The 25242-nt window shown below is 46.9% G+C and overlaps 1 protein-coding gene across 4 annotated transcripts in view; it reads right to left on the reverse strand.

Moving 5' to 3' along the window:
• Positions 1-741: 741 nt before the first annotated feature.
• The window catches only part of LOC310856908 (fibulin-7-like), a 28655-nt gene continuing 4154 nt past the window's right edge, over positions 742-25242 (reverse strand). The window contains exons 2-8 of one of the 4 annotated variants that reach the window (XM_083762440.1): positions 23029-23242; positions 10361-10531; positions 9693-10055; positions 9461-9477; positions 8785-8905; positions 5476-5620; positions 742-1185 (exon numbers count right to left, since the gene is read on the reverse strand). In XM_083762440.1, the coding sequence (XP_083618566.1) occupies positions 789-1185; positions 5476-5620; positions 8785-8905; positions 9461-9477; positions 9693-10055; positions 10361-10531; positions 23029-23242 (1428 nt within the window). In that variant the 3' untranslated portion in view covers positions 742-788. Of the gene's footprint in view, positions 1186-5475; positions 5621-8784; positions 8923-9460; positions 9478-9692; positions 10056-10360; positions 10532-23028; positions 23243-25242 lie in introns of all 4 variants that reach the window. The other 3 variants (XM_083762439.1, XM_083762441.1, XM_083762442.1) reach the window with 3 other exon arrangements.

The following is a 25242-nucleotide window of genomic DNA, read 5'->3' on the forward strand; positions in this document are numbered from 1 at the left end:
TGGTCTCTAAAACTGCCTCCCCCTGGCCAGCCGGGGCGCCTGATGGAGGGGAAAGGAACTGGTCAGAAATAACGTGTTCCTTCCACGCGCTACGTCCAACCAGGGAAACTCCCCCCTGTCAGGTGTAAAGAAGCAGCTTGGACTCCTCATGCATAGAAGGAGGCATGAGGTCAGTCCGCTGGCCCCCCCAGGTTGGCAGAGGAAGTGTAGCGCCCAGGATTACATTTGATAATTGGCACTGGGTGAAAAAACTGTGTTGCAAAATCGTAAAAAGAAAAAAAGAAAACGAATTTCACCCACTACTTCACACCTGTAAATCTGTGATGAGACAAAGAAGGCATCATTGGGTAACACCTGTTAACCTATTTTGGTGTTAGCATCATGTCGCGCTTTAGCTTTTGAACAATAGCAGATCTACAAGCTCATAGCGCGCCACCGAGTGGCGCGCTATGAGCTTGTAGGTCTGCTATTTTTGAAAAATCGAAGAGCGACTGACATAGAAACATAGCTTTATCAGTAAACTGTCAGGATGTAGAAGCCTTTTTTTTTAATCTGATCTCAGGTCAGAATGGAAAACTGTCAGGATGTAGAAGACATTTTTTAGAATCTGATCTCAGGTCAGAATGGAAAACTGTCAGGATGTGGAAGACATTTTTTAGAATCTGATCTCAGGTCAGAATGGATTAAGGAAGCGTATAGGGAAGGGGGGGGGGGGCCCGGGCTCCCCCTGTATAAGTTCTTTCCAAAATGGCGTCCAACACGCATACACAGCGCATGCCCCTCCCCTTCTAGAAGTCGTAGGGCGACACGAACACGGTGACCTTGGTGAGGTAGCGCCCCAGCAGCCGGCCGCGCTCCAGCTCGCTCATCTCCACGTCGGCGCCGAGCGCGGCGGGCCCCGCCACGGGGCCGTTGACCAGCAGCAGCGTGCCCGTCTGGCGGCCCGAGCGCTGCACGCTGAAGTGCCCCGCCCCCTGGCCCTGGCCCCGCCCCCTGGCGGCGGCCGCGGCGCCCGCCGCCAGGCCGAAGCGCAGCGTGTCGCCCAGCACGCGCGCAGCCGACACGCGGAAGAGCACGCGCGGCGTGGCCATGTTGGAGACGACGGGCAGGTGGTGGAAGGACACGGAGTTGGGCGCCTGGGCGCACGCCCGGTCGCCCTGCATGCACGGGTTCCTCTCGCAGCGCCTGGAGGGGGGGGGGGGGGCAGAGAGAGACGGGGGTCAGGGGGGGGGGAGACGTGCAGCAGGTCGCAATTAATGATGATAATAATCTTATTGTCCCGAAGTCCGAGGAATATTAGTCTTCACAGTTCTGTCCTCACACCCAGATCAAAACATCACATAGCAAATAACACCAAGACAATACAAAGAACGTGAGGTCCTCCTCTGCACAGAACCATCCTATCGGCGGGCAGTTTGTTTAATGGCCAGTCTGGACAGTCACATGATGTACAAGTACACCCCCTGGACAGTCACATGATGTACAAGTACACCCCCTGGACAGTCACATGATGTACAAGTACACCCCCTGGACAGTCACATGATGTACAAGTACACCCCCTGGACAGTCACATGATGTACAAGTACACCCCCTGGACAGTCACATGATGTACAAGTACACCCCCTGGACAGTCACATGATGTACAAGTACACTTCCTGGACAGTCACATGATGTACAAGTACACCCCCTGGACAGTCACATGATGTACAAGTACACCCCCTGGACAGTCACATGATGTACAAGTACACCCCCTGGACAGTCACATGATGTACAAGTACATCCCCTGGACAGTCACATGATGTACAAGTACACCCCCTGGACAGTCACATGATGTACAAGTACACCCCCTGGACAGTCACATGATGTACAAGTACACCCCCTGGACAGTCACATGATGTACAAGTACACCCCCTGGACAGTCACATGATGTACAAGTACACCCCCTGGACAGTCACATGATGTACAAGTACACCCCCCCTGGACATGACACTATGGTGTAGTCTCCGATGATCCACCCCTTGATGCTGAGTGCAGAGGTTTCATTTTGATAGAATTACCCGGCCGGGGAATGGAACCCTCGACCTCCCAGCGTCAGGGCGGACACACTGACCACAATCCCACAGGGGCGAACTAGCCACAATAAACCTCTATACTTAGTAAACCAAGCCAGTTGAATTATGCCCTTATACTTGTCCGTCAAGCTTGGAAGGCAAGGCATGGTTGTAGATATTTGTGTAGATATTTTTGGCTAATGTTCCCTCCAGAATAGGGTTGCTATAGGGTTCGAGAGGTTAATATAAAAAATATATAGTTTATAAGGAGGTAAGATAATTGCCAGCTAGACTTCCAGCTATTCATAATCGGCTCCTCAATCCATCTTCAACCGCTTATCCGTAGTCTGGTCGCGGGGGAAACAGCTCCACCAGAGTGCTCCAGACTTCCCTCTCCAGAGCAACATTAGCGACTTCCTCCTGGGGGGATCCCGAGACGTTCCCAGGCCAGCGAGTCGGTGTGTTTCCTCCAACTGCGCCTTGGTCTGCCCCCCCCCCCCGGGGTCTCCTCCCAGTGGGACGTCCCTCGAGGACTTCCCTAGGGAGACGCCCGAGAGGCATCCTAACCAGATTTTGGCTGCTTGTATTCGCGACCTTATTCTTTCGGTCATGACGCACACTTCATGACCATATAGTGAGAGTAGGAACACTTCATGACCAGAGGTGAGAGTAGGAACACTTCATGACCATATAGGTGAGAGTAGGAACACTTCATGACCATATAGTGAGAGTAGGAACACTTCATGACCATAGGTGAGAGTAGGAACACTTCATGACCATATAGGTGGGAGTAGGAACACTTCATGACCATATAGGTGGGAGTAGGAACACTTCATGACCATAGGTGAGAGTAGGAACACTTCATGACCATAGGTGAGAGTAGGAACACTTCATGACCATAGGTGAGAGTAGGAACACTTCATGACCATAGGTGAGAGTAGGAACACTTCATGACCATAGGTGAGAGTAGGAACACTTCATGACCATAGGTGAGAGTAGGAAAATTCATGACCATATAGGTGGGAGTAGGAACACTTCATGACCATAGGTGAGAGTAGGAACACTTCATGACCATAGGTGAGAGTAGGAACACTTCATGACCATAGGTGAGAGTAGGAACACTTCATGACCATAGGTGAGAGTAGGAACACTTCATGACCATAGGTGAGAGTAGGAACACTTCATGACCATAGGTGAGAGTAGGAACACTTCATGACCATAGGTGAGAGTAGGAACACTTCATGACCATAGGTGAGAGTAGGAACACTTCATGACCATAGGTGAGAGTAGGAACACTTCATGACCATAGAGGTGAGAGTAGGAACACTTCATGACCATAGAGGTGAGAGTAGGAATGAAAGTCGGCTCCTCATCTATCTCCATTGGTAATACAACTCACTGGTGGAGAGTCTGTATAAGAACACCACTGGGAGTCTTTTCACTTTGGCGTGACACAGTAAAGGCTTCAAACTCAGGCTTGGGACCTACTGTAGCCTACAGGAATAGTACAGATGTAATGTTGTGGTCTAAAGGGAAGGAAGCAGCAGGGTCTGTGAGGGAGCCGTGGTTTTAGAGGAAGCAGCAGGGTCCTAGAGGGAGGGTGCTCCGAGTCGGCCGTGGTTTTAAAACTTGTGAGATTCTTCCAGGGTTCACAGAGAATGTGAACACCCTCTCATTTCAGCTTCATCTGGCCTGGCAGACTGCACAGTGCGAGGATGCACACCCGCACGCACGCACACACACACACACACACACACACACACACACACACACACACACACACACACACACACACACACACACACACAGGCACGCACGCTCACACACGCACTCACAGACACAGACACAGACAATTACTTCCCAAACGTTCTTCACACAATAGGAACTATATGATTTGCACCGAACCAATAAATCAGAGCGGATTCCTTCCTTCATGACTATGATAAACATTTTTCCCTACGGACCGTCGGACCGCTATGGTAAACAATGTCTCACACTTTTTTTCTTTCTCCTCTCGATTCTCATCGCCTCGTTCAACCCAGTGCAGTATATGGTCTCCTCCACTCCCGGCCGACCACCAGAAGGGATCGACCACCGTCATTCTTTTGCGTCAAAGTAAAATCCAAAAAGCTGCTCATGGAGTTTATGGCGTGAGAATTGGCTTGAGTTTCGAGAGGTGCGGGCGGCGAGGTGGTGACAGCTGAGAACTCTTCCCGTTATAAGTGTGTGATGACAGTGGTTCACCTAACCCATTCTGACCTGAGATCAGATTCTAGAAATGTCAGTCGCTCTTCGATTTAAAAAAAATAGCAGACCTACAAGCTCGTAGCGCGCCACTCGGTGGCGCGCTATGAGCTTGTAGATCTGCTATTTTTCAATAGCTAAAGCATAACATAGTAAATGGGTTCCCGCCCAGAATGGGTTAACCCATTTAGGACTGAGACAGAGAGTTATAAACGTTTGCTGTGAAAGAATATATTGCACTACATTTTCACGACTTTTAAATTATAATAGTAGATCTACAAGCTTGTATAGTGCAGCACTCGGTGCCATGCTATGTGAGCTTGTAGATCAGCTATTTTTCCAACAGCTAAAGTTAAAAAGAATGGTCAAAAGGTATACAGTAGCTGACCTACAAGCTCACTTGCGACGCATCGTGAGCTTGTGGATAATATTTTGATTATTTTTGGTGAAGAGATTTGGAGGACGGAAAAAGTGTTGCGGTTGTAACTCAAGTCAGTTCTCCAATGTTGCGTTCTCACGACGAGGCATGCATATGCAAAGATGCAAAGATAGATAGATAGATAGATAGATAGATAGATAGATAGATAGATAGATTATTTATTTGTCTCGGTCATGGTTTTTCCAACATTATTACATACAAGGAAAAGGGGTTGTCATGATACAGTTGACCGAAAAGGAAAGGGCTGAAGCCGAAGCTTATTATGCCCACCTTTTTGAGATTTCAGTAATCTCGTATGAAAAAGATCACAGATTTGACAAAGCGACAACCCGTCAAATAATATGCTTTGATTCACTGCATTATTTGACGGGTATAGTTGTAAGCTTCGTAGCTTCGCATCTGGAAGTTGAACCCAGCTCAGCTTCAATTTGTAGCTTTGTATCATTTGCAGCATGCTATACAAACGTCAGATGTATAGCTTTGTATCTTCATGTCGCTGCAGCTTCCAATGATGACAATGAATGGTAGTTTAACCCATTTTGGCCTGATGTCAACATTAAAAAAAAAAGTTCTAAAAAAACTCACTCAGTTTCAATTTCAGGCACATTTTCATGATTTTTCAAAAATAGCAGACCTACAAGCTCGTAGCGCGCCACTCGGTGCCGCGCTACGAGCTTGTAGATCTGCTGTTTTTCAATAACTATAAGGCATAACATCGGTCATGCATGGGCAGTGGCTTACATTGAGGACGTCTTGATGTAGGTGGCGTTCCTCATGCGAGGACACTCCACGCTCACGCACTGGAAGCCTCCGTACGTGTTCACGCACACCTGCTCCCCGCTGCAGTTGTTGAGCCGGCTGCCCGCTGCTGTACACTCGTCTATATCTGAACAGAGGACAGACATGGTAGTTCAACCTGTTAAACACTCGTCTATATCTGAACAGAGGACAGAGATGGTAGTTCAACCTGTTAAACACTCGTCTATATCTGAACAGAGAGACAGAGATGGTAGTTCAACCTGTTAAACACTCATCTATATCTGAACAGAGGACAGAGATGGTAGTTCAACCTGTTAAACACTCGTCTATATCTGAACAGAGGACAGAGATGGTAGTTCAACCTGTTAAACACTCGTCTATATCTGAACAGAGAGACAGAGATGGTAGTTCAACCTGTTAAACACTCGTCTATATCTGAACAGAGGACAGAGATGGTAGTTCAACCTGTTAAACACTCGTCTATATCTGAACAGAGAGACAGAGATGGTAGTTCAACGTGTTAAACACTTGTCTATATCTGAACAGAGAGACAGAGATGGTAGTTCAACGTGTTAAACACTTGTCTATATCTGAACAGAGGACAGACATGGTAGTTCAACCTGTTAAACACTTGTCTATATCTGAACAGAGGACAGAGATGGTAGTTCAACCTGTTAAACACTCGTCTATATCTGAACAGAGAGACAGAGATGGTAGTTCAACGTGTTAAACACTCGTCTATATCTGAACAGAGAGACAGAGATGGTAGTTCAACCTGTTAAACACTCGTCTATATCTGAACAGAGGACAGAGATGGTAGTTCAACCTGTTAAACACTCGTCTATATCTGAACAGAGAGACAGAGATGGTAGTTCAACCTGTTAAACACTCGTCTATATCTGAACAGAGAGACAGAGATGGTAGTTCAACCTGTTAAACACTCGTCTATATCTGAACAGAGGACAGAGATGGTAGTTCAACCTGTTAAACACTCATCTATATCTGAACAGAGAGACAGAGATGGTAGTTCAACCTGTTAAACACTCGTCTATATCTGAACAGAGAGACAGAGATGGTAGTTCAACCTGTTAAACACTCGTCTATATCTGAACAGAGGACAGAGATGGTAGTTCAACCTGTTAAACACTCGTCTATATCTGAACAGAGAGACAGAGATGGTAGTTCAACCTGTTAAACACTCGTCTATATCTGAACAGAGAGACAGAGATGGTAGTTCAACCTGTTAAACACTCGTCTATATCTGACCAGATGACAGAGATGGTAGTTCAACCTGTTAAACACTCGTCTATATCTGAACAGAGGACAGAGATGGTAGTTCAACCTGTTAAACACTCGTCTATATCTGAACAGAGAGACAGAGATGGTAGTTCAACCTGTTAAACACTCGTCTATATCTGAACAGAGAGACAGAGATGGTAGTTCAACCTGTTAAACACTCGTCTATATCTGAACAGAGGACAGAGATGGTAGTTCAACCTGTTAAACACTCGTCTATATCTGAACAGAGGACAGAGATGGTAGTTCAACCTGTTAAACACTCGTCTATATCTGAACAGAGAGACAGAGATGGTAGTTCAACCTGTTAAACACTCGTCTATATCTGAACAGAGGACAGAGATGGTAGTTCAACCTGTTAAACACTCGTCTATATCTGAACAGAGGACAGAGATGGTAGTTCAACCTGTTAAACACTCGTCTATATCTGAACAGAGAGACAGAGATGGTAGTTCAACCTGTTAAACACTCGTCTATATCTGAACAGAGAGACAGAGATGGTAGTTCAACCTGTTAAACACTCGTCTATATCTGACCAGATGACAGAGATGGTAGTTCAACCTGTTAAACACTCGTCTATATCTGAACAGAGAGTCAGACATGGTAGTTCAACCTGTTAAACACTCGTCTATATCTGAACAGAGAGACAGAGATGGTAGTTCAACCTGTTAAACACTCGTCTATATCTGACCAGATGACAGAGATGGTAGTTCAACCTGTTAAAAACTCGTCTATATCTGAACAGAGAGACAGAGATGGTAGTTCAACCTGTTAAACACTCGTCTATATCTGACCAGATGACAGAGATGGTAGTTCAACCTGTTAAACACTCGTCTATATCTGAACAGAGAGTCAGACATGGTAGATCAACCTGTTAAACACTCGTCTATATCTGAACAGAGAGACAGAGATGGTAGTTCAACCTGTTAAACACTCGTCTATATCTGAACAGAGAGACAGAGATGGTAGTTCAACCTGTTAAACACTCGTCTATATCTGGACAGAGAGACAGAGATGGTAGTTCAACCTGTTAAACACTCGTCTATATCTGAACAGAGAGACAGAGATGGTAGTTCAACCTGTTAAACACTCGTCTATATCTGAACAGAGAGACAGAGATGGTAGTTCAACCTGTTAAACACTCGTCTATATCTGGACAGAGAGACAGAGATGGTAGTTCAACCTGTTAAACACTCGTCTATATCTGAACAGAGAGACAGAGATGGTAGTTCAACCTGTTAAACACTCGTCTATATCTGAACAGAGAGACAGAGATGGTAGATCAACCTGTTAAACACTCGTCTATATCTGAACAGAGAGACAGAGATGGTAGTTCAACGTGTTAAACACTTGTCTATATCTGAACAGAGAGACAGAGATGGTAGTTCAACCTGTTAAACACTCGTCTATATCTGAACAGAGAGACAGAGATGGTAGTTCAACCTGTTAAACACTCGTCTATATCTGGACAGAGGACAGAGATGGTAGTTCAACCTGTTAAACACTCGTCTATATCTGAACAGAGAGACAGAGATGGTAGTTCAACCTGTTAAACACTCGTCTATATCTGAACAGAGAGACAGAGATGGTAGTTCAACCTGTTAAACACTCGTCTATATCTGAACAGAGAGACAGAGATGGTAGTTCAACCTGTTAAACACTCATCTATATCTGAACAGAGAGACAGAGATGGTAGTTCAACGTGCAGCCATGCATCCTTTCGTTAACCCATTCTGACCTGAGATCAGATTCATACGAGGTTTCCACTGGACACACACACACTGGTCTGATTAACCCATTCTGACCTGAGATCAGATTCTAAAAAAATGTCAGTCGTTCTTCGATTTTTCTAAAAATAGCAGACCTACAAGCTCGTAGCGCGCCACTCGGTGGCGCGCTATGAGCTTGTAGATCTGCTATTTTTCAATAGCTAAAGCATAACATGATGCCAACACCAAAACGGGATCCCGCCCCAGAATGGGTCAAATGTCTGACCTGTGCAGCTGCGGCCGTCGTTGGACAGTTGGTAGCCGGCGGGACAGAGGCAGTGGAAGCTGCCCGCCGTGTTGACACACCTGTACATACACAGCCGCCCCGGCTGTCCCAACGGGAACACCTCGCACTCGTCAATGTCTGAGGAACAACACATACAACATCATCAACACACAGCCGCCCCGGCTGTCCCAACGGGAACACCTCGCACTCGTCAATGTCTGAGGAACACAACGTTTAGTTAAAGGGATTGTGACATTAAAAAAAAGGTTTTGGAATTGTTCTTGTTTTTTTTAGGTTTTCTAATCTCAATTGCACCCAAAAAACATGAACTTTTAACATTCAGTAGATTTTCTGTGATCTGGGGTTTTCTGGCTCAAACAGGTGCTCTGATTTGCCGGCAGTAAGTGACATCACGTACTGCAAATCCCATATATGTCAATGGGATTTGCCAGCAGATGTCACTGTTTTCACTGTGTTGCCTGTTTTCATTGTAGCTCAAAAGGCCCAAAAAACCCCAAAGAAAACTTCAGACCACAGAAAATACACTGAAATTTTTGGGTGTAATTGAGGTCATAAAACCTAAAATAAAAAATAAAAATAAAAATAAATGAAAATGAATGTCATAAAACCTTTAATGTACACACACAGTACACTTTAATGTTCCCAACGGGAACACCTCACACTCGTCAATGTCTGAGGAACACAACGTTCAACATCATCATCATGCATACATACATACATACATAGGGACACACAAAGCTCCCTAATGGAGTGGAGGCACGGCTCAAAAAGCTTTGAGTAACACAACATGGTTCCTGTACCCGTACATACTGTAGGGACACACATAGCTCCCTAATGAAGCGGAGGCAGCGCTCAAAGATCTTTGAGTAAGGAAATGGTTCCTGTACCCGTGCACACGTTGTTGTCCCGTCCCGATATGGTGAAGCCGCTGTCGCAGGTGCAGTGGGTGGAGCCTAGGAACTGGGTGCACTGGGACGGGCGCACGAGCAGGGTGGGGGAGGGGGGAGGAGGCGTGGGCGAGGAGGAGGAGTCAGAGGAGGCAGGGCGCTCCGATGGCGCCACGGGAGAGGAGGAGGAAGAGGAGGAGGAGGAGGTTCTCGAGGCCTTGGAGGAGGAGGAGGAAGCAGATCTTGACGCCACGGAGGAGGAAGCGGGTCTGGACAGGGAGGAGGAAGTGGCGTGCGATGTGGGCGGGGCGTGAGAGACAACAGCGGAGAAGGAGGGCAGGGAGTTGTCGGTGGCGTTGAAGACTGGCATGGCATGGGGGAAAAACAACACATCATCGTCAGACGTTATGTAAACGCTATACACACACACACACACACACACGCGCACACACACACACACTTATTGTCTATACTATGAATGAATCATGACACACAAACCCAGGGGGTCCCCAAATACATATCATTTTCGGGGTACTAAAAGGTTCGAGAAGCAGTGATCCCGGACAGAGTGTCGGGCGGTATTGAGATTGCAGTGACTCACGTCTGCACCTGGGCTGTATTGACCTATATGTATATACCTGGGCGGTATTGACATTGCAGTGACTCACCTCTGCACCTGGGCTGCGTGCCGCTCCACTTCAGGGACGCCAGGCACACGCGGGTCCGCGGGCCCATGAGGTCGTAGCCGGCCTTGCACAGGAAGTGGACCTCGTGTCCCACGCCGAACACCCTCCCCAGTCTCCGCCCGTGGGCGGGGATGTCCGGTTTGGGACATGTTGCTATGGGGGAGCGGAGACAGAGACGGAGAGATGTAATTATGGTGTGTAATAGTTTTACTCCAATGCAGGCACGTGCACACATAGACATCAAAGGGGGCTTTTACAAAAAGGGCAGGGGCCCTGAGGCCCTATCCAGACCACAAACATGGTGAAAACAATGCAAAGGCCCTCTTTTCCACGCCAGCAGCAGCAGCAGAGAATTGCCTCTTTTCAAACTCTCCTGAACTTCAACGCCACATTTTGCATTGAAAGAATTTGTGATATACTTGTAGAAATCCATGTCGTATACGCACGCATCTTCAGTAGCTAAAGAGTGCAGGGTCACGCCACCGAAAATAGCTGATCTACAAGCTCTTAAACGCATCGCAGCTAATGTCATTGTTCTTTTGGCTATTTTATGATACAGTACAATCCTATCCGTTTCTTCCTCGATCTCAAAATGACATCCATGGGTACCTACAGGTATCTATGTTAGACACACCCACAGACACACCCCCAGATTCTCAGCCACACCCACAGGTTTATTGTGGAGTGTGGAGTAGCTATTCAACCACCAGGTGGCGTCGGCCCATGATGAGCAGAGCTATTAAGTCTTAATAGCAGGGACCCCCTTAGCTGAGAAAGATGAAGCAGGGACCCCCTTAGCTGAGATAGAGATGAAGCAGGGACCCCCTTAGCTGAGAAAGATGAAGCAGGGACCCCCTTAGCTGAGAGAGATGAAGCAGGGACCCCCTTAGCTGAGAAAGATGAAGCAGGGACCCCCTTAGCTGAGATAGAGATGAAGCAGGGACCCCCTTAGCTGAGAAAGATGAAGCAGGGACCCCCTTAGCTGAGAGAGATGAAGCAGGGACCCCCTTAGCTGAGATAGAGATGAAGCAGGGACCCCCTTAGCTGAGAGAGATGAAGCAGGGACCCCCCTTAGCTGAGAGAGAGATGAAGCAGGGACCCCCCTTAGCTGAGAGAGAGATGAAGCAGGGACCCCCTTAGCTGAGAGAGAGATGAAGCAGGGACCCCCCTTAGCTGAGACAGAGATGAAGCAGGGACCCCCTTAGCTGAGAGAGATGAAGCAGGGACCCCCTTAGCTGAGAGATGAAGCAGGGACCCCCTTAGCTGAGAGAGAGATGAAGCAGGGACCCCCCTTAGCTGAGAGAGAGATGAAGCAGGGACCCCCTTAGCTGAGAGAGATGAAGCAGGGACCCCCCTTAGCTGAGAGAGATATGAAGCAGGGACCCCCTTAGCTGAGAGATGAAGCAGGGACCCCCTTAGCTGAGAGAGATATGAAGCAGGGACCCCCTTAGCTGAGAGAGAGATGAAGCAGGGACCCCCTTAGCTGAAAGAGAGATGAAGCAGGGACCCCCTTAGCTGAGAGAGATGAAGCAGGGACCCCCTTAGCTGAGAGAGAGATGAAGCAGGGACCCCTTTAGCTGAGAGAGATGAAGCAGGGACCCCTTAGCTGAGAGAGAGATGAAGCAGGGACCCCCTTAGCTGAGAGAGATGAAGCAGGGACCCCCTTAGCTGAGAGAGATGAAGCAGGGACCCCCTTAGCTGAGAGAGAGATGAAGCAGGGACCCCCTTAGCTGAGAGAGAGATGAAGCAGGGACCCCCTTAGCTGAGAGAGATGAAGCAGGGACCCCCTTAGCTGAGAGAGAGATGAAGCAGGGACCCCTTAGCTGAGAGAGAGATGAAGCAGGGACCCCCCTTAGCTGAGAGAGATATGAAGCAGGGACCCCCTTAGCAGAGAGAGATGAAGCAGGGACCCCCTTAGCTGAGAGATGAAGCAGGGACCCCCTTAGCTGAGAGATGAAGCAGGGACCCCCTTAGCTGAGAGAGAGATGAAGCAGGGACCCCCCTTAGCTGAGAGAGAGATGAAGCAGGGACCCCCTTAGCTGAGAGAGATGAAGCAGGGACCCCCCTTAGCTGAGAGAGATATGAAGCAGGGACCCCCTTAGCTGAGAGATGAAGCAGGGACCCCCTTAGCTGAGAGAGATATGAAGCAGGGACCCCCTTAGCTGAGAGAGAGATGAAGCAGGGACCCCCTTAGCTGAAAGAGAGATGAAGCAGGGACCCCCTTAGCTGAGAGAGATGAAGCAGGGACCCCCTTAGCTGAGAGAGAGATGAAGCAGGGACCCCTTTAGCTGAGAGAGATGAAGCAGGGACCCCTTAGCTGAGAGAGAGATGAAGCAGGGACCCCCTTAGCTGAGAGAGATGAAGCAGGGACCCCCTTAGCTGAGAGAGATGAAGCAGGGACCCCCTTAGCTGAGAGAGAGATGAAGCAGGGACCCCCTTAGCTGAGAGAGAGATGAAGCAGGGACCCCCTTAGCTGAGAGAGATGAAGCAGGGACCCCCTTAGCTGAGAGAGAGATGAAGCAGGGACCCCTTAGCTGAGAGAGAGATGAAGCAGGGACCCCCCTTAGCTGAGAGAGATATGAAGCAGGGACCCCCTTAGCAGAGAGATGAAGCTACCCCCTTAGTGCATTTAAATAAGTGGTTCTCAACCAGTGGTCCGGGGACCACCAGTGGTCCTTGAGGGGGTTCCAGGTGGTCCGGGGACCACCAGTGGTCCTTGAGGGGGTTCCAGGTGGTCCGGGGACCACCAGTGGCCCTCGAGGGGGTTCCAGGTGGTCCGGGGACCACCAGTGGTCCTTGAGGGGGTTCCAGGTGGTCCGGGGACCACCAGTGGTCCTTGGGAGGGTTCCAGGTGGTCCGGGGACCACCAGTGGCCCTCGAGGGGGTTCCAGGTGGTCCGGGGACCACCAGTGGTCCTTGGGGGGGTTCCAGGTGGTCTGGGGACCACCAGTGGTCCTTGGGGGGGTTCCAGGTGGTCTGGGGACCACCAGTGGTCCTTGGGGGGATTCCAGGTGGTCCCCATATGCAGCCTAAATGATGGAGCGTTGGTAACCAAATGGTTACCAACTGTCATCTGGGGCAATATTACTTAAGAGTAATATGTTTACTTTACTTATTACTCATTAGAAATAGTAATACTATGACATTACTTATTACTTGGAATCAAGAGTAATATACATATATAATATAATATAATTTACATATTACTTTATATTACTTTTCAACCGGGCCCCTTCCACCCACTAAATAAGCCAGCTCCTTTTACAACTGAAACCAATTCATTGGAATAATCAGCCAAACTGTATAATTACAGCATGTAAAACAAAATAGAAGAACCTTTTTTGCATGGTGGAGAACATAGAACCTGGGGAACATAGGTACGCGCCCAACAAGAATTTAACTGGCACAATATATCTTGTAAAAAAAATTCCCTGTTGAAAATCTTTGCTCTGTCTTCGCTGTAAGAAGGTGCAAACTCACTAGGATGATAAGATCTCCAGCTTCAAGTGTCTCTTTAGACATGCTAATAAGCTGGTCAGGCTACTACTTGGCCTCAACCCCCGAATCCAACTAACACCTCCGAGGTGTTCAGTTTCTCAGAAGAAAGATAGGCTGTGTTTTTATGGCAAATAATTTTTGTTTCAGAATCATGAAAACCCCTATAGTTTGACACTGGATTGTTTTTGTGCACAACTGATTATTGCAATGGATTCAGAATCATCAAAAACCCCTAGTTTGACTCCAGACATTCCATATAGGACATTATAGCACTCTCACTGTAAAACAGATGTTAAAATAAAACCAAAACACAATCAAACATAATAATTTAAAGTTACAAAGTGTATTTACTGTAGCCTAATCCTCCTTAAGTAATTGCCAACACTGTACTGCCATGCAGATTGATTGATTTGATTGAAATATTTATTAACAGTAATTTGGTTTTGTCAAACACTGTACACTGTACTTATTAACAGTTTGCAGAATTACAGTACATTCCAAGCACAACTCAAAACAAAAAAAACTGTACAACTGTGAGTGGACATTATACTTGTTTACAAGAGCGTCCAACTTGTTCAATTCATCATAACATTTAGAGACGTACAAAACTACAAATATAGACTTATATATAGCCAGCCCAAAAACAGGAACTCATCATCATAAATGGTGAAGAGGTGAAAAGGGAAAGCAATTGTAGACAGTGTAGGCCTACACTTCCATTTGTATAAAAATACATGGTTTTATTTTTTGGCTTAGGTACATTAACCACACAACACTAGCCTACTGTTGTTATGGTGTGGTAGCTATTCTAAATGTTGGATGTTGTTGTTTGCAACTTTGCATCTCGTTAGTCCTAGCCTATTCATAGTATGAATAGGCGCGATGAATAGCGAGTGGCGCTAATAAGTGTCTTTTGTCAAACAGTATGAATTTCATACTGTTTGTCGTTTGACAAAAGACACTATTAGCGCCACTCGACTCCCATCAGTTAGCAATGCATACCAAGTTACCAAGTTACCAAAGGCAGCTAGCTATTGTATTCATTCAGTTTCTCAGAAGAAACGTGTCAGGCTGTCAGCTCGCTGAGCTCCCGATCGACGACGATATCCGTTGTGTGTGTGTGTGTGTGTGTGTGTGAGTGCGACTGTGGGTGCCGGGGGTTGGGGGGGGGGCGTGACCGTGAACCGACTCATTGCAAGACGTGAGCCATCCGATTCACGGACATGGCAATGAATCGGCTCTTATGATCGAGCAGCTCATGACCGACACATCACTACTCCACAGTCACACTTTGAAAGGCTGGAAGGGCTTAGGGTTGACAACAGAGAGCATCTTGCAATGGGTTTTTTCCTTTTCTTTTTATATCAGTGGTGAGAACTGAAGTAACTATGCATTTACTGAGTTAACATTTTTACTACATCTCTCAGGCAAACATTTTAAGTGCCCCTCTCTCTCTCAGCAAGAAATTAACCATTTTTGGACGGTACACAGCCAGTCTCCAGCCGAGAGAGAGAGAGAGGGAGAATTTGCCATCTTTGGTGAAGAGTGAGCAATTGTGTTTGTAGTTTATTTTATGCCAGTGTTAATTTGTAGTTGATAGAAAATAAAATAAAAAACATTTCCCCACTCCTACCATGCAGGCACCTCTGGCTGGACCATGTGTCCCCAGACTGCTGCTGTACTTTTAATTATTATAATCATTTTTATACTTTTTACTTTTACTCAAATGAATGGTGAATTATGAACTTTTACTTGTAACAAAATTGTTCTACATTGCAGTATTGATACTTTTACTCAAGTAAAACAGTTTGATGTGTCCAAGTGCTCCGCGTAATTTGACCGAAATTAAGTTATAGTGTTACTTACTCTCCCCCAAAAGCAATATTATAGCTACTGAGCTGCAGGATTCTTATTGTTGCGTCGTCGATAACAACAACACGGAACAATAGACTCTAACGACCCTCGGCCATTGAAATGTTAATGCTTGCCTTAGATGCATGCAGAAGACGCAACATTTCGCTCCCTCTAGAAAGACTGGAGCGCGCAGAGCGCATATGCACGTAGACAGATTTTCAGTCAGGGTGGTGGTCCCCAGGTTGATTCTCAGTCAGGGTGGTGGTCCCCAGGTTAATTTTCAGTCAGGGTGGTGGTCCCCAGGTTGATTTTCAGTCAGGGTGGTGGTCCCCAGGTTGATTCTCAGTCAGGGTGGTGGTCCCCAGGTTAAGTTTCAGTCAGGGTGGTGGTCCCCAGGTTGATTCTCAGTCAGGGTGGTGGTCCCCAGGTTGATTCTCAGTCAGGGTGGTGGTCCCCAGGTTGATTTTCAGTCAGGGTGGTGGTCCCCAGGTTGATTCTCAGTCAGGGTGGTGGTCCCCAGGTTAAGTTTCAGTCAGGGTGGTGGTCCCCAGGTTGATTCTCAGTCAGGGTGGTGGTCCCCAGGTTAAGTTTCAGTCAGGGTGGTGGTCCCCAGGTTAAGTTTCAGTCAGGGTGGTGGTCCCCAGGTTGATTCTCAGTCAGGGTGGTGGTCCCCAGGTTAAGTTTCAGTCAGGGTGGTGGTCCCCAGGTTGATTCTCAGTCAGGGTGGTGGTCCCCAGGTTGATTCTCAGTCAGGGTGGTGGTCCCCAGGTTGATTCTCAGTCAGGGTGGTGGTCCCCAGGTTGATTTTCAGTCAGGGTGGTGGTCCCCAGGTTGATTCTCAGTCAGGGTGGTGGTCCCCAGGTTAATTTTCAGTCAGGGTGGTGGTCCCCAGGTTGATTTTCAGTCAGGGTGGTGGTCCCCAGGTTGATTCTCAGTCAGGGTGGTGGTCCCCAGGTTAAGTTTCAGTCAGGGTGGTGGTCCCCAGGTTGATTCTCAGTCAGGGTGGTGGTCCCCAGGTTGATTCTCAGTCAGGGTGGTGGTCCCCAGGTTGATTTTCAGTCAGGGTGGTGGTCCCCAGGTTGATTCTCAGTCAGGGTGGTGGTCCCCAGGTTAATTTTCAGTCAGGGTGGTGGTCCCCAGGTTGATTTTCAGTCAGGGTGGTGGTCCCCAGGTTGATTTTCAGTCAGGGTGGTGGTCCCCAGGTTGATTCTCAGTCAGGGTGGTGGTCCCCAGGTTAATTTTCAGTCAGGGTGGTGGTCCCCAGGTTGATTTTCAGTCAGGGTGGTGGTCCCCAGGTTGATTCTCAGTCAGGGTGGTGGTCCCCAGGTTAAGTTTCAGTCAGGGTGGTGGTCCCCAGGTTGATTCTCAGTCAGGGTGGTGGTCCCCAGGTTGATTCTCAGTCAGGGTGGTGGTCCCCAGGTTAATTTTCAGTCAGGGTGGTGGTCCCCAGGTTGATTTTCAGTCAGGGTGGTGGTCCCCAGGTTGATTCTCAGTCAGGGTGGTGGTCCCCAGGTTAAGTTTCAGTCAGGGTGGTGGTCCCCAGGTTGATTCTCAGTCAGGGTGGTGGTCCCCAGGTTGATTCTCAGTCAGGGTGGTGGTCCCCAGGTTGATTTTCAGTCAGGGTGGTGGTCCCCAGGTTGATTTTCAGTCAGGGTGGTGGTCCCCAGGTTGATTCTCAGTCAGGGTGGTGGTCCCCAGGTTAATTTTCAGTCAGGGTGGTGGTCCCCAGGTTGATTTTCAGTCAGGGTGGTGGTCCCCAGGTTGATTCTCAGTCAGGGTGGTGGTCCCCAGGTTAAGTTTCAGTCAGGGTGGTGGTCCCCAGGTTGATTCTCAGTCAGGGTGGTGGTCCCCAGGTTGATTCTCAGTCAGGGTGGTGGTCCCCAGGTTGATTTTCAGTCAGGGTGGTGGTCCCCAGGTTGATTCTCAGTCAGGGTGGTGGTCCCCAGGTTAAGTTTCAGTCAGGGTGGTGGTCCCCAGGTTGATTCTCAGTCAGGGTGGTGGTCCCCAGGTTAATTCTCAGTCAGGGTGGTGGTCCCCAGGTTAATTGTCAGTCAGGGTGGTGGTCCCCAGGTTGATTCTCAGTCAGGGTGGTGGTCCCCAGGTTAATTGTCAGTCAGGGTGGTGGTCCCCAGGTTGATTCTCAGTCAGGGTGGTTGTCCCCAGGTTAAGTTTCAGTCAGGGTGGTGGTCCCTGGTTCATAATCAGTTGAAAACCCCTGGATTAAACCTTAGACTTGTTTTATTACTCTTAAACAGATACAGGCTTTGAGAAAGCATATTCAAAGAGCCTAGTGACAGTCAGGGGTAAATATAAACTGTTACTGACTTACTCCTGATGACATCACAAAACCATTGAAAAGATCCTATTTTGGCATGCATGGTAAACCTATTAATTTAAGTTTTTATATTTAAATGATATTAAGAAAGTCACTCACCATTCCACAGTGGTGGAAAGTAAGTGCATTTACTTAAGTACTGTACAATTTTGAGGCATTTGTACTTTACTTTAGTATTCATGAATTCCAATACTTTTACTTCTACTCCACTACATCTCAGAGGCAAATATTGTTGCTCTGGCCTCTGTCCTACTGTCCTACTGCCACCTACTGTCCGTTTATTATATTACACAGTGGGTGAAAAAAACACACCCCTTAAGACTAAACCACACCCATCAGAGGTGTGGCTTCCAGAGGTACCCAGGTTCTTTTAAAAACCTATAGGTACCTCTAGGTACTGGCCTGGTACAGACGAAGGGGACAGTACTGTACTTAAACCGGTAGTTACATGGGTTTTATCTGAGTTGTTTTTAACCTTTTACATAACCTTTTAAATGGGGTTGCACTGTTACTTATATTTCATTGTGTATTGTGGAGAACCCCAACCTAAGTTTTTCACAATGCTGTACTTGTACATCTGTGTGACAATAAAACTCTTGAATCTTGAAATCTTGAATCTAGTTTTCTTTCAAGTACGATAACTGCGATGCGATCATTTTAACATTACATTAGTAGCACTGGATGTAAAAGATGTAAAAGATGCCAGTTTCTCTCCTAGTTATATTATAATCTAGAGAGCGGACAGCCCCACCCCCACTATTCATTTCAATGGAAGTTGCTCAGTGGCGTTTTGAAGGAGCTGGACACCACATTTTTGGTGTCCAAATGTGACCAGATTTGACTGAGAGCCTGCCATCGCGCAAATTCAAGCTTTTCACCAGAGGAGAACCCCCCCCCCCCACAAACAAAATGAGTTAATAGCACAGGCAGACTCTTTACATGTCTGAAATCGACATGTAAATATGAAATAAATGCTTAAACATGTCGCTAGGTGTAAATGTTAGAGTCCACAGAAGACATGCAAATATGAAATAAATGCTTAAACATGTAGCTAGGTGTAAATGTTCGAGTCCACAGAAGTGAACCTTTCAAGCCTGTTTTCTTAACTCGCTGTTTCTCTGCAAGAAGTTCCAGCTTTGGCCAGTATAAGTGGGGGCGGCTTCAACGTTTTCCCAGACACTCTGGGGGGCCTTATGGGTTTCTCTCAGTTTGTCACAGACCAGTGGGCTTGAATCTCAAACCTTTGGACGGATAGCAGTTAATTCTGTGGTCTCCGGACAGGCGGACACAGGACGCTGCATGGATACTAGATTAGATTAGATTTCACTTTTTAACAGTCACAGCTAGTATAGTCAAAGGTAGCCTGAGCTAACGTGTTAGGTTTCTGGTCTAGAGGGGCGGGTCGCGGCTCAGATTTGCGCACGCCCTGATTGGATCTCATCGATCTGTCCGTCACCCCCGGCCCCTCCTCTCCCCCCTAGTGCAGCGCTACGTCACATAATTTGGAGCGACGCCCACCCGGAAGGGTTGACTCCCACTTTTAGACCAGAGCGGCCAATGCGTTCCTCCAGGCTTTACATTTTTGCACCAACAAAAATGAAAGCCTGGTACCGAGGCTAAGTCAAAGGCAATACCAAGGACTACAGTATGTGATGATTTATGCCCAAGTCAAGTATGAGGATCATTTCATTTTCTTAAGTACGGTGCATGCAGGGCTGCTCTGCCACACCGCATAAACAAAATGTGTTTGCGTGCATGAGGCATTAAGTAGTAGGAAAGTCTGGGAAAGATTTCACGTAAATTGCAGAGTTCCACCGTGTTCAGTTTGGAACATACAGACACAGGTTTGTGTTTCCACCGCATTGTGACGGAACAATTGTCATTGTTTGATGCCTAGCTGAATGGTTAGAGAGCCTGTCTGGAGAGAATAAGTCTCCTGAGGTTTGAATCTCAGTAAGAGATGCTGAGAGGTGGCTCACCATCAGGTGGGATGAGATGTTGATCCATCATTTCTTGATCTTTCTGCTGTTCCTTCGTCTGGAATGTGGTCTCGGTTGTTGTTGTTGTCGTCTGTTGTCGTTGGTTGCCATGGCTGCCAGTTCCCACCTAATGTCGTGTGGGAGTTCTGATTGGTCCAGAGCGTACTGAATAACTTCTAGCTTACATAACGTCTTAAGACTAGGACTCAAGTCTAAGATGAACAGCTCATCAGAGATAGTGTGATCTCCTTTGTATCCTCCAAAGAGGATGATATGATCTCCCACGATGCAACAGCACATGCCATACATTGGACATGGTCCTTTCCCCTTGGGCTCAACCTTCTTCCAGGAGAAGGTCTCTGGACTAAATTTCCACACATCATTGAAGCTCTGGTTACCCTTCCAGCGACCAAATATGTACAGCTCTCCATTGTAGATTAATGCTGAATGACAGTTTCCTTCTGATAGAAGCTGTGCAGAAGGTGTGTCCAGCCAGGCATTTGTCTCTGTGTCAAACACTCTGATGCTGTTGTAGACCCCCTGGTCCCCACGGCTCCCAAATACAAACATCTTGGTACCAATGATGGTGGCAGAGTGACATTGTGAAGTAGGAGGTGGAGTTCCTCTGGTGTTAATTAAAGACCAGACCATTGTGCTGGTGTCCAACTTGTACATGTCATTAGTGTATCCAGTCAGCTTGGTGTGTCCTCCATGGATAAACATGACCTTCTCCAACACACAGGCTGAGTGGTAGCACCTCTCCCCTGGAACAGTCCCAGAAACCCTGGGTTGGAACCATCTGTGGGCGTCGACATCAAATGCATAAAGCACATTGTAGAACTCCCCACTCCAGTATCCTCCCCAGATGTAGGCTGTATCTTCAACCAACACAGCTGTGTGGCCGTAGCGCTTGGATGGAAAAACAAGGTCACCGTCTCCTCTTCCTGGTTCCACTTGAGGTAACTTCTTCCAGCATAAAGACACTGTGTTGAAGACATGGACTTCCATCTGTTCCATCTTGTTGAAGGAAAAGAAATACAGTTTGTTCCTCACTGCTACAGCAGCATGACAGACTCGCTTTGGTCCTCCTGCTTTGGAAACGGTCCAAGACAGCATCTGTCTGTCTGTCTGTCTGTCTGTCTGTCTGTCTGTCTGTCTGTCTGTCTGTCTGTCTGTCTGTCTGTCTGTCTGTTTGTCTCTTCTCTCTCGACGTCTACAGTCACTTTCAACACGGTGCATCATCTTATATCTTCTGGTGTGAAATCACACAAGACACAAACTGTTGCCATGCACGCCTTAACGACGCCAAATAGTGCAGCTGTTCTTCATCTGCACCCTTTGAACTGCTATATTTATTACTTCATTGCGGCTACCTTGGGGTCTATGGATCTATGGATCTATGGGTCTTCCACACGCTACAGGGTTCCCTAACACTGAGCTGTGTTGTATTTTGAGGCTGTGTGTGTGTGTGTGCGCGGAATGTGCTCAAGCTGACTGGCTGAGCACAGAATGTGATGTATGGTGATAACAGTGCCGCTCACGTCACACGGGTGTCATATTTTTCTCCATATCGCTGAATGAGACAGTCAACTGAGCAACTCAAAGTGAGGCTGAATGACAAGTATTTTGCATTCTGGCTCTTTGAGAGGAGCTAGCGCCCCCTGTGGCCAGCTTGGTGTGTTTGTGTGGACATTTGGGCCAAATTTAGTCCAAGGAGTGTTTTTCATGCAAAACTACATGAAAACCCCCTAGTTATCACGTCACATGTTACTTAAAGCATAATGAAATTTAGATAATATTGCCTTATAATAGGTTATCAATAGGGCCATCTTGGATTAAGGTAAATGTAGGGTATTTGCACACTGCGTTCATGATTTGAGGCTTTTTGTTCAAAACGGGCCAATCCTGCCAATTTTGTAATTTGGCATCGACCGGATTAACGGTGCCGGAGATTAGCTGTACACAGATGGACTGCTGATGGACAGTCTCACACACACACACACACACACACACACACACACACACACACACACACACACACACACACACACACACACACACACACACACACACACACACACACACACACACACGGACGGAGTGCAAAACATACTCTTTCCCCATGCCTTCGGCCTGGTGGAGACAGGAAAGCTAACCTAAACGGGTGGGTTTTCAGTGTGGTTTTGAAGGTGGTGAGGGTGGGGGGGGGGGGGGGGGGAACCCCTGATGTGTTTGGGGAGAGCATTCCAGATGGTGGGGGCGGCCAGCTGGCCACAGAGAAGGCCCCTGTCGCCCCAGGTTTTGCGCTTGATCTTTTTGGGGACCTCAAGGAGGACCAGTGTTGATTTTGAATTTTGCTCAAAAGCGCATGAGGCGATTTCACTCCTCCTTCCGGGTAGGAACAGAGTGCATTCTGGGATGGATTGGACCCAAACACATGAACGCGCTGCCGTTGACTATATCATTGCGCCGTTTGCGCTGCGTTCACGTATGAAACATAGCGTTCACGTGTCATGGACCCATTAACATGAACGTGCGCAATGATAGTCAACGGACCAGCGCTGGCTCGAGCTGCGATACCAAACTCGGCCACTATGTCCATTTGGCCTCAGGGTTTCCTCCGGGTGCCGTCTCTATTCATATAATACTCTAAGGAAGGGACATACAGTATAGAATCTATAGTGTCAGATTTCATGATGGCTACATGTCAATTTGCCATTTTGGATATTTTTGATAAAATAATGATTGCATTTGTAACTATTTTTGAGTGGTTTATTGGGTCTTTTTTCCACCTCTCATACCAACTGTAATACAAATAAAGTCAATTCATGTCAATAAACGGTCTAGAAAACAAAGTATCAAGTAGTGTAAGTCAACCCACGTGAGCTGCAACTAGCCGCGGCCCTCATCAAGTCACCTTTCGCGCAATGTGGCCCTTGCCCCAAAATGAGTTTGACACCCCTGGTATAGATGAAAGTGCTCACCGTTCTTGGCGGGTTTGGCCTTGGTGCCGCTGGACCTCATGGTGCTGTTCTTGGGCTTCATGGTGCCGCTGGGCGTCGTCATGGTGCTGTTCTGCAGAGCGCCCAGCTTCTTCCTCAGAGTGCGCAGGCTCTGCTGATAGGACGACTCATGGGCCGCCAGCATCTTCTCCACCTGCCGCAGGGAGTTCTGCAGCGCCTGATTGGAGGGACACTTCTGGAGTGTGTGGGGGGGGGGGGGGGGGGGGAGACAAAGATTCAGGTGTAAACGATGCACCACCGTGGAGACAGCTAGGCAGGCAATGTGGGTCTGAAAGTCTCTACCAAACACCACTTTGAATGCTATCAACCCATAATCAAGACCACGCAATGGAGCCAGTAGGCTCTAGTAGAGCCTATACTGGCTGCTATTAGGAAACACGGAAGTGAAATGACTGCCGCCGAAGCGATAACATTGTGCGCTAAACAACTTTGCTTTATGTTTACTTATACGTGGCCGGCGGTTAAGACTGAGGTTGGGGTTAGATTTAGGGTTCGTAATAGTCGGACAAAGCGACCAATTCGGACAATTGGCTGACAACAACAACAACAACAACAACAACAACGTCTCCGGTCCAGTAGAGCCATTATATGGCTCTAGGTAACTTACTGGTTGATTTGGGTTGATATTAACACTCGAATCCGCTGCTAAAAGTCGAAAGGTAGCTCTAGTCCAAGACTGTTCTTTTGATTGAAATTGATTGAAATATGTATTAACAGTTTGCAGAATTACAGTACATTTCAAGCACAAACTCAATACAAAGACTGTTAACTGTGAGTGGACGACCCAATTAAGCATTACACTTGTTTACAACAGGGTCCACATTGTTCAATTCATCAAAACATTTAGAGACGTACAAATAGACACTTCTATATAGTTAATGAACAGAACAGGAATTCATCATAAAGGAGGTAAAAAGGGAAAAGAAACATAATACAGTGAGGGGAAAAAGGGGTGGGCGGTTCTGCAGATTACTATAGAGACTGGCCGGTCGAATGAAGTCAGGAGATCAAGTTGTTTGGAGGGTAAAATACTAAGGTATTATTATAGCATATGGCTTGATGTCTTTCAACAACAAGACCACTACTATTCGACGGCCCGACTGACAGCGTACCCACATGGCCATTCAACAGCAGATCTTCAAATATCAGAAATATAAACATATTTATTGTCTTTATAGTCTGTAGTTGCTGAACATTAGATTCAAAATGTGACACCTGAAGCCATAACTACTGTGGCTTTAAACAGACAACATCAAAGTGCTTGAATGAATCCTCTATTAACCCATTCTGACCTGAGATCAGATTCATACGAGGTTTCCACTGGACACACACTGGTCTGATTAACCCATTCTGACCTGAGATCAGATTTAAAAAATGTCAGTCGTTCTTCGACTTTTCAAAAATAGCAGACCTACAAGCTCGTAGCGCGCCACTCGGTGGCGCGATATGAGCTTGTAGATCTGCTATTTTTCAATAGCTAAAGCATGACATGATGCTAACACCAAAATGGGTTCCCGTTCATCTCTCTCTCTTTTATAACAAAAACACACGAGTAACTAAAATGAATTCTTTCTAAAATGTAGAAATAAGGTATTACCAGTAAACATAATTATACATGTCTCTGAATCTAGATCTTGATCTTTTAATTTGATTAATTGTGCAGCTATGATCTGGTCAACTCATCATCATTTACTACCAGTATTATAGGAGAAACAGAAACAGTGTATCTTGTATGTTAGGTACTATTTACCAGTATTATAGGAGAAACAGAAACAGTGTATCTTGTATGTGAGGTACTATTTACCAGTATTATAGGAGAAACAGAAACAGTGTATCTTGTATGTTAGGTACTATTTACCAGTATTATAGGAGAAACAGAAAAAGTGTATCTGTATGTTAGGTACTATTTACCAGTATTATAGGAGAAACAGAAACTGTGTATCTTGTATGTGAGGTACTATTTACCAGTATTATAGGAGAAACAGAAACAGTGTATCTTGTATGTTAGGTACTATTTACCAGTATTATAGGAGAAACAGAAACAGTGTATCTTGTATGTTAGGTACTATTTACCAGTATTATAGGAGAAACAGAAACAGTGTATCTTGTATGTGAGGTACTATTTACCAGTATTATAGGAGAAACAGAAACAGTGTATCTTGTATATGAGGTACT

This window comes from Protomyctophum parallelum, assembly GCF_964188405.1.
Source record: "Protomyctophum parallelum genome assembly, chromosome: 4".
NCBI lineage: Eukaryota > Metazoa > Chordata > Actinopteri > Myctophiformes > Myctophidae > Protomyctophum > Protomyctophum parallelum.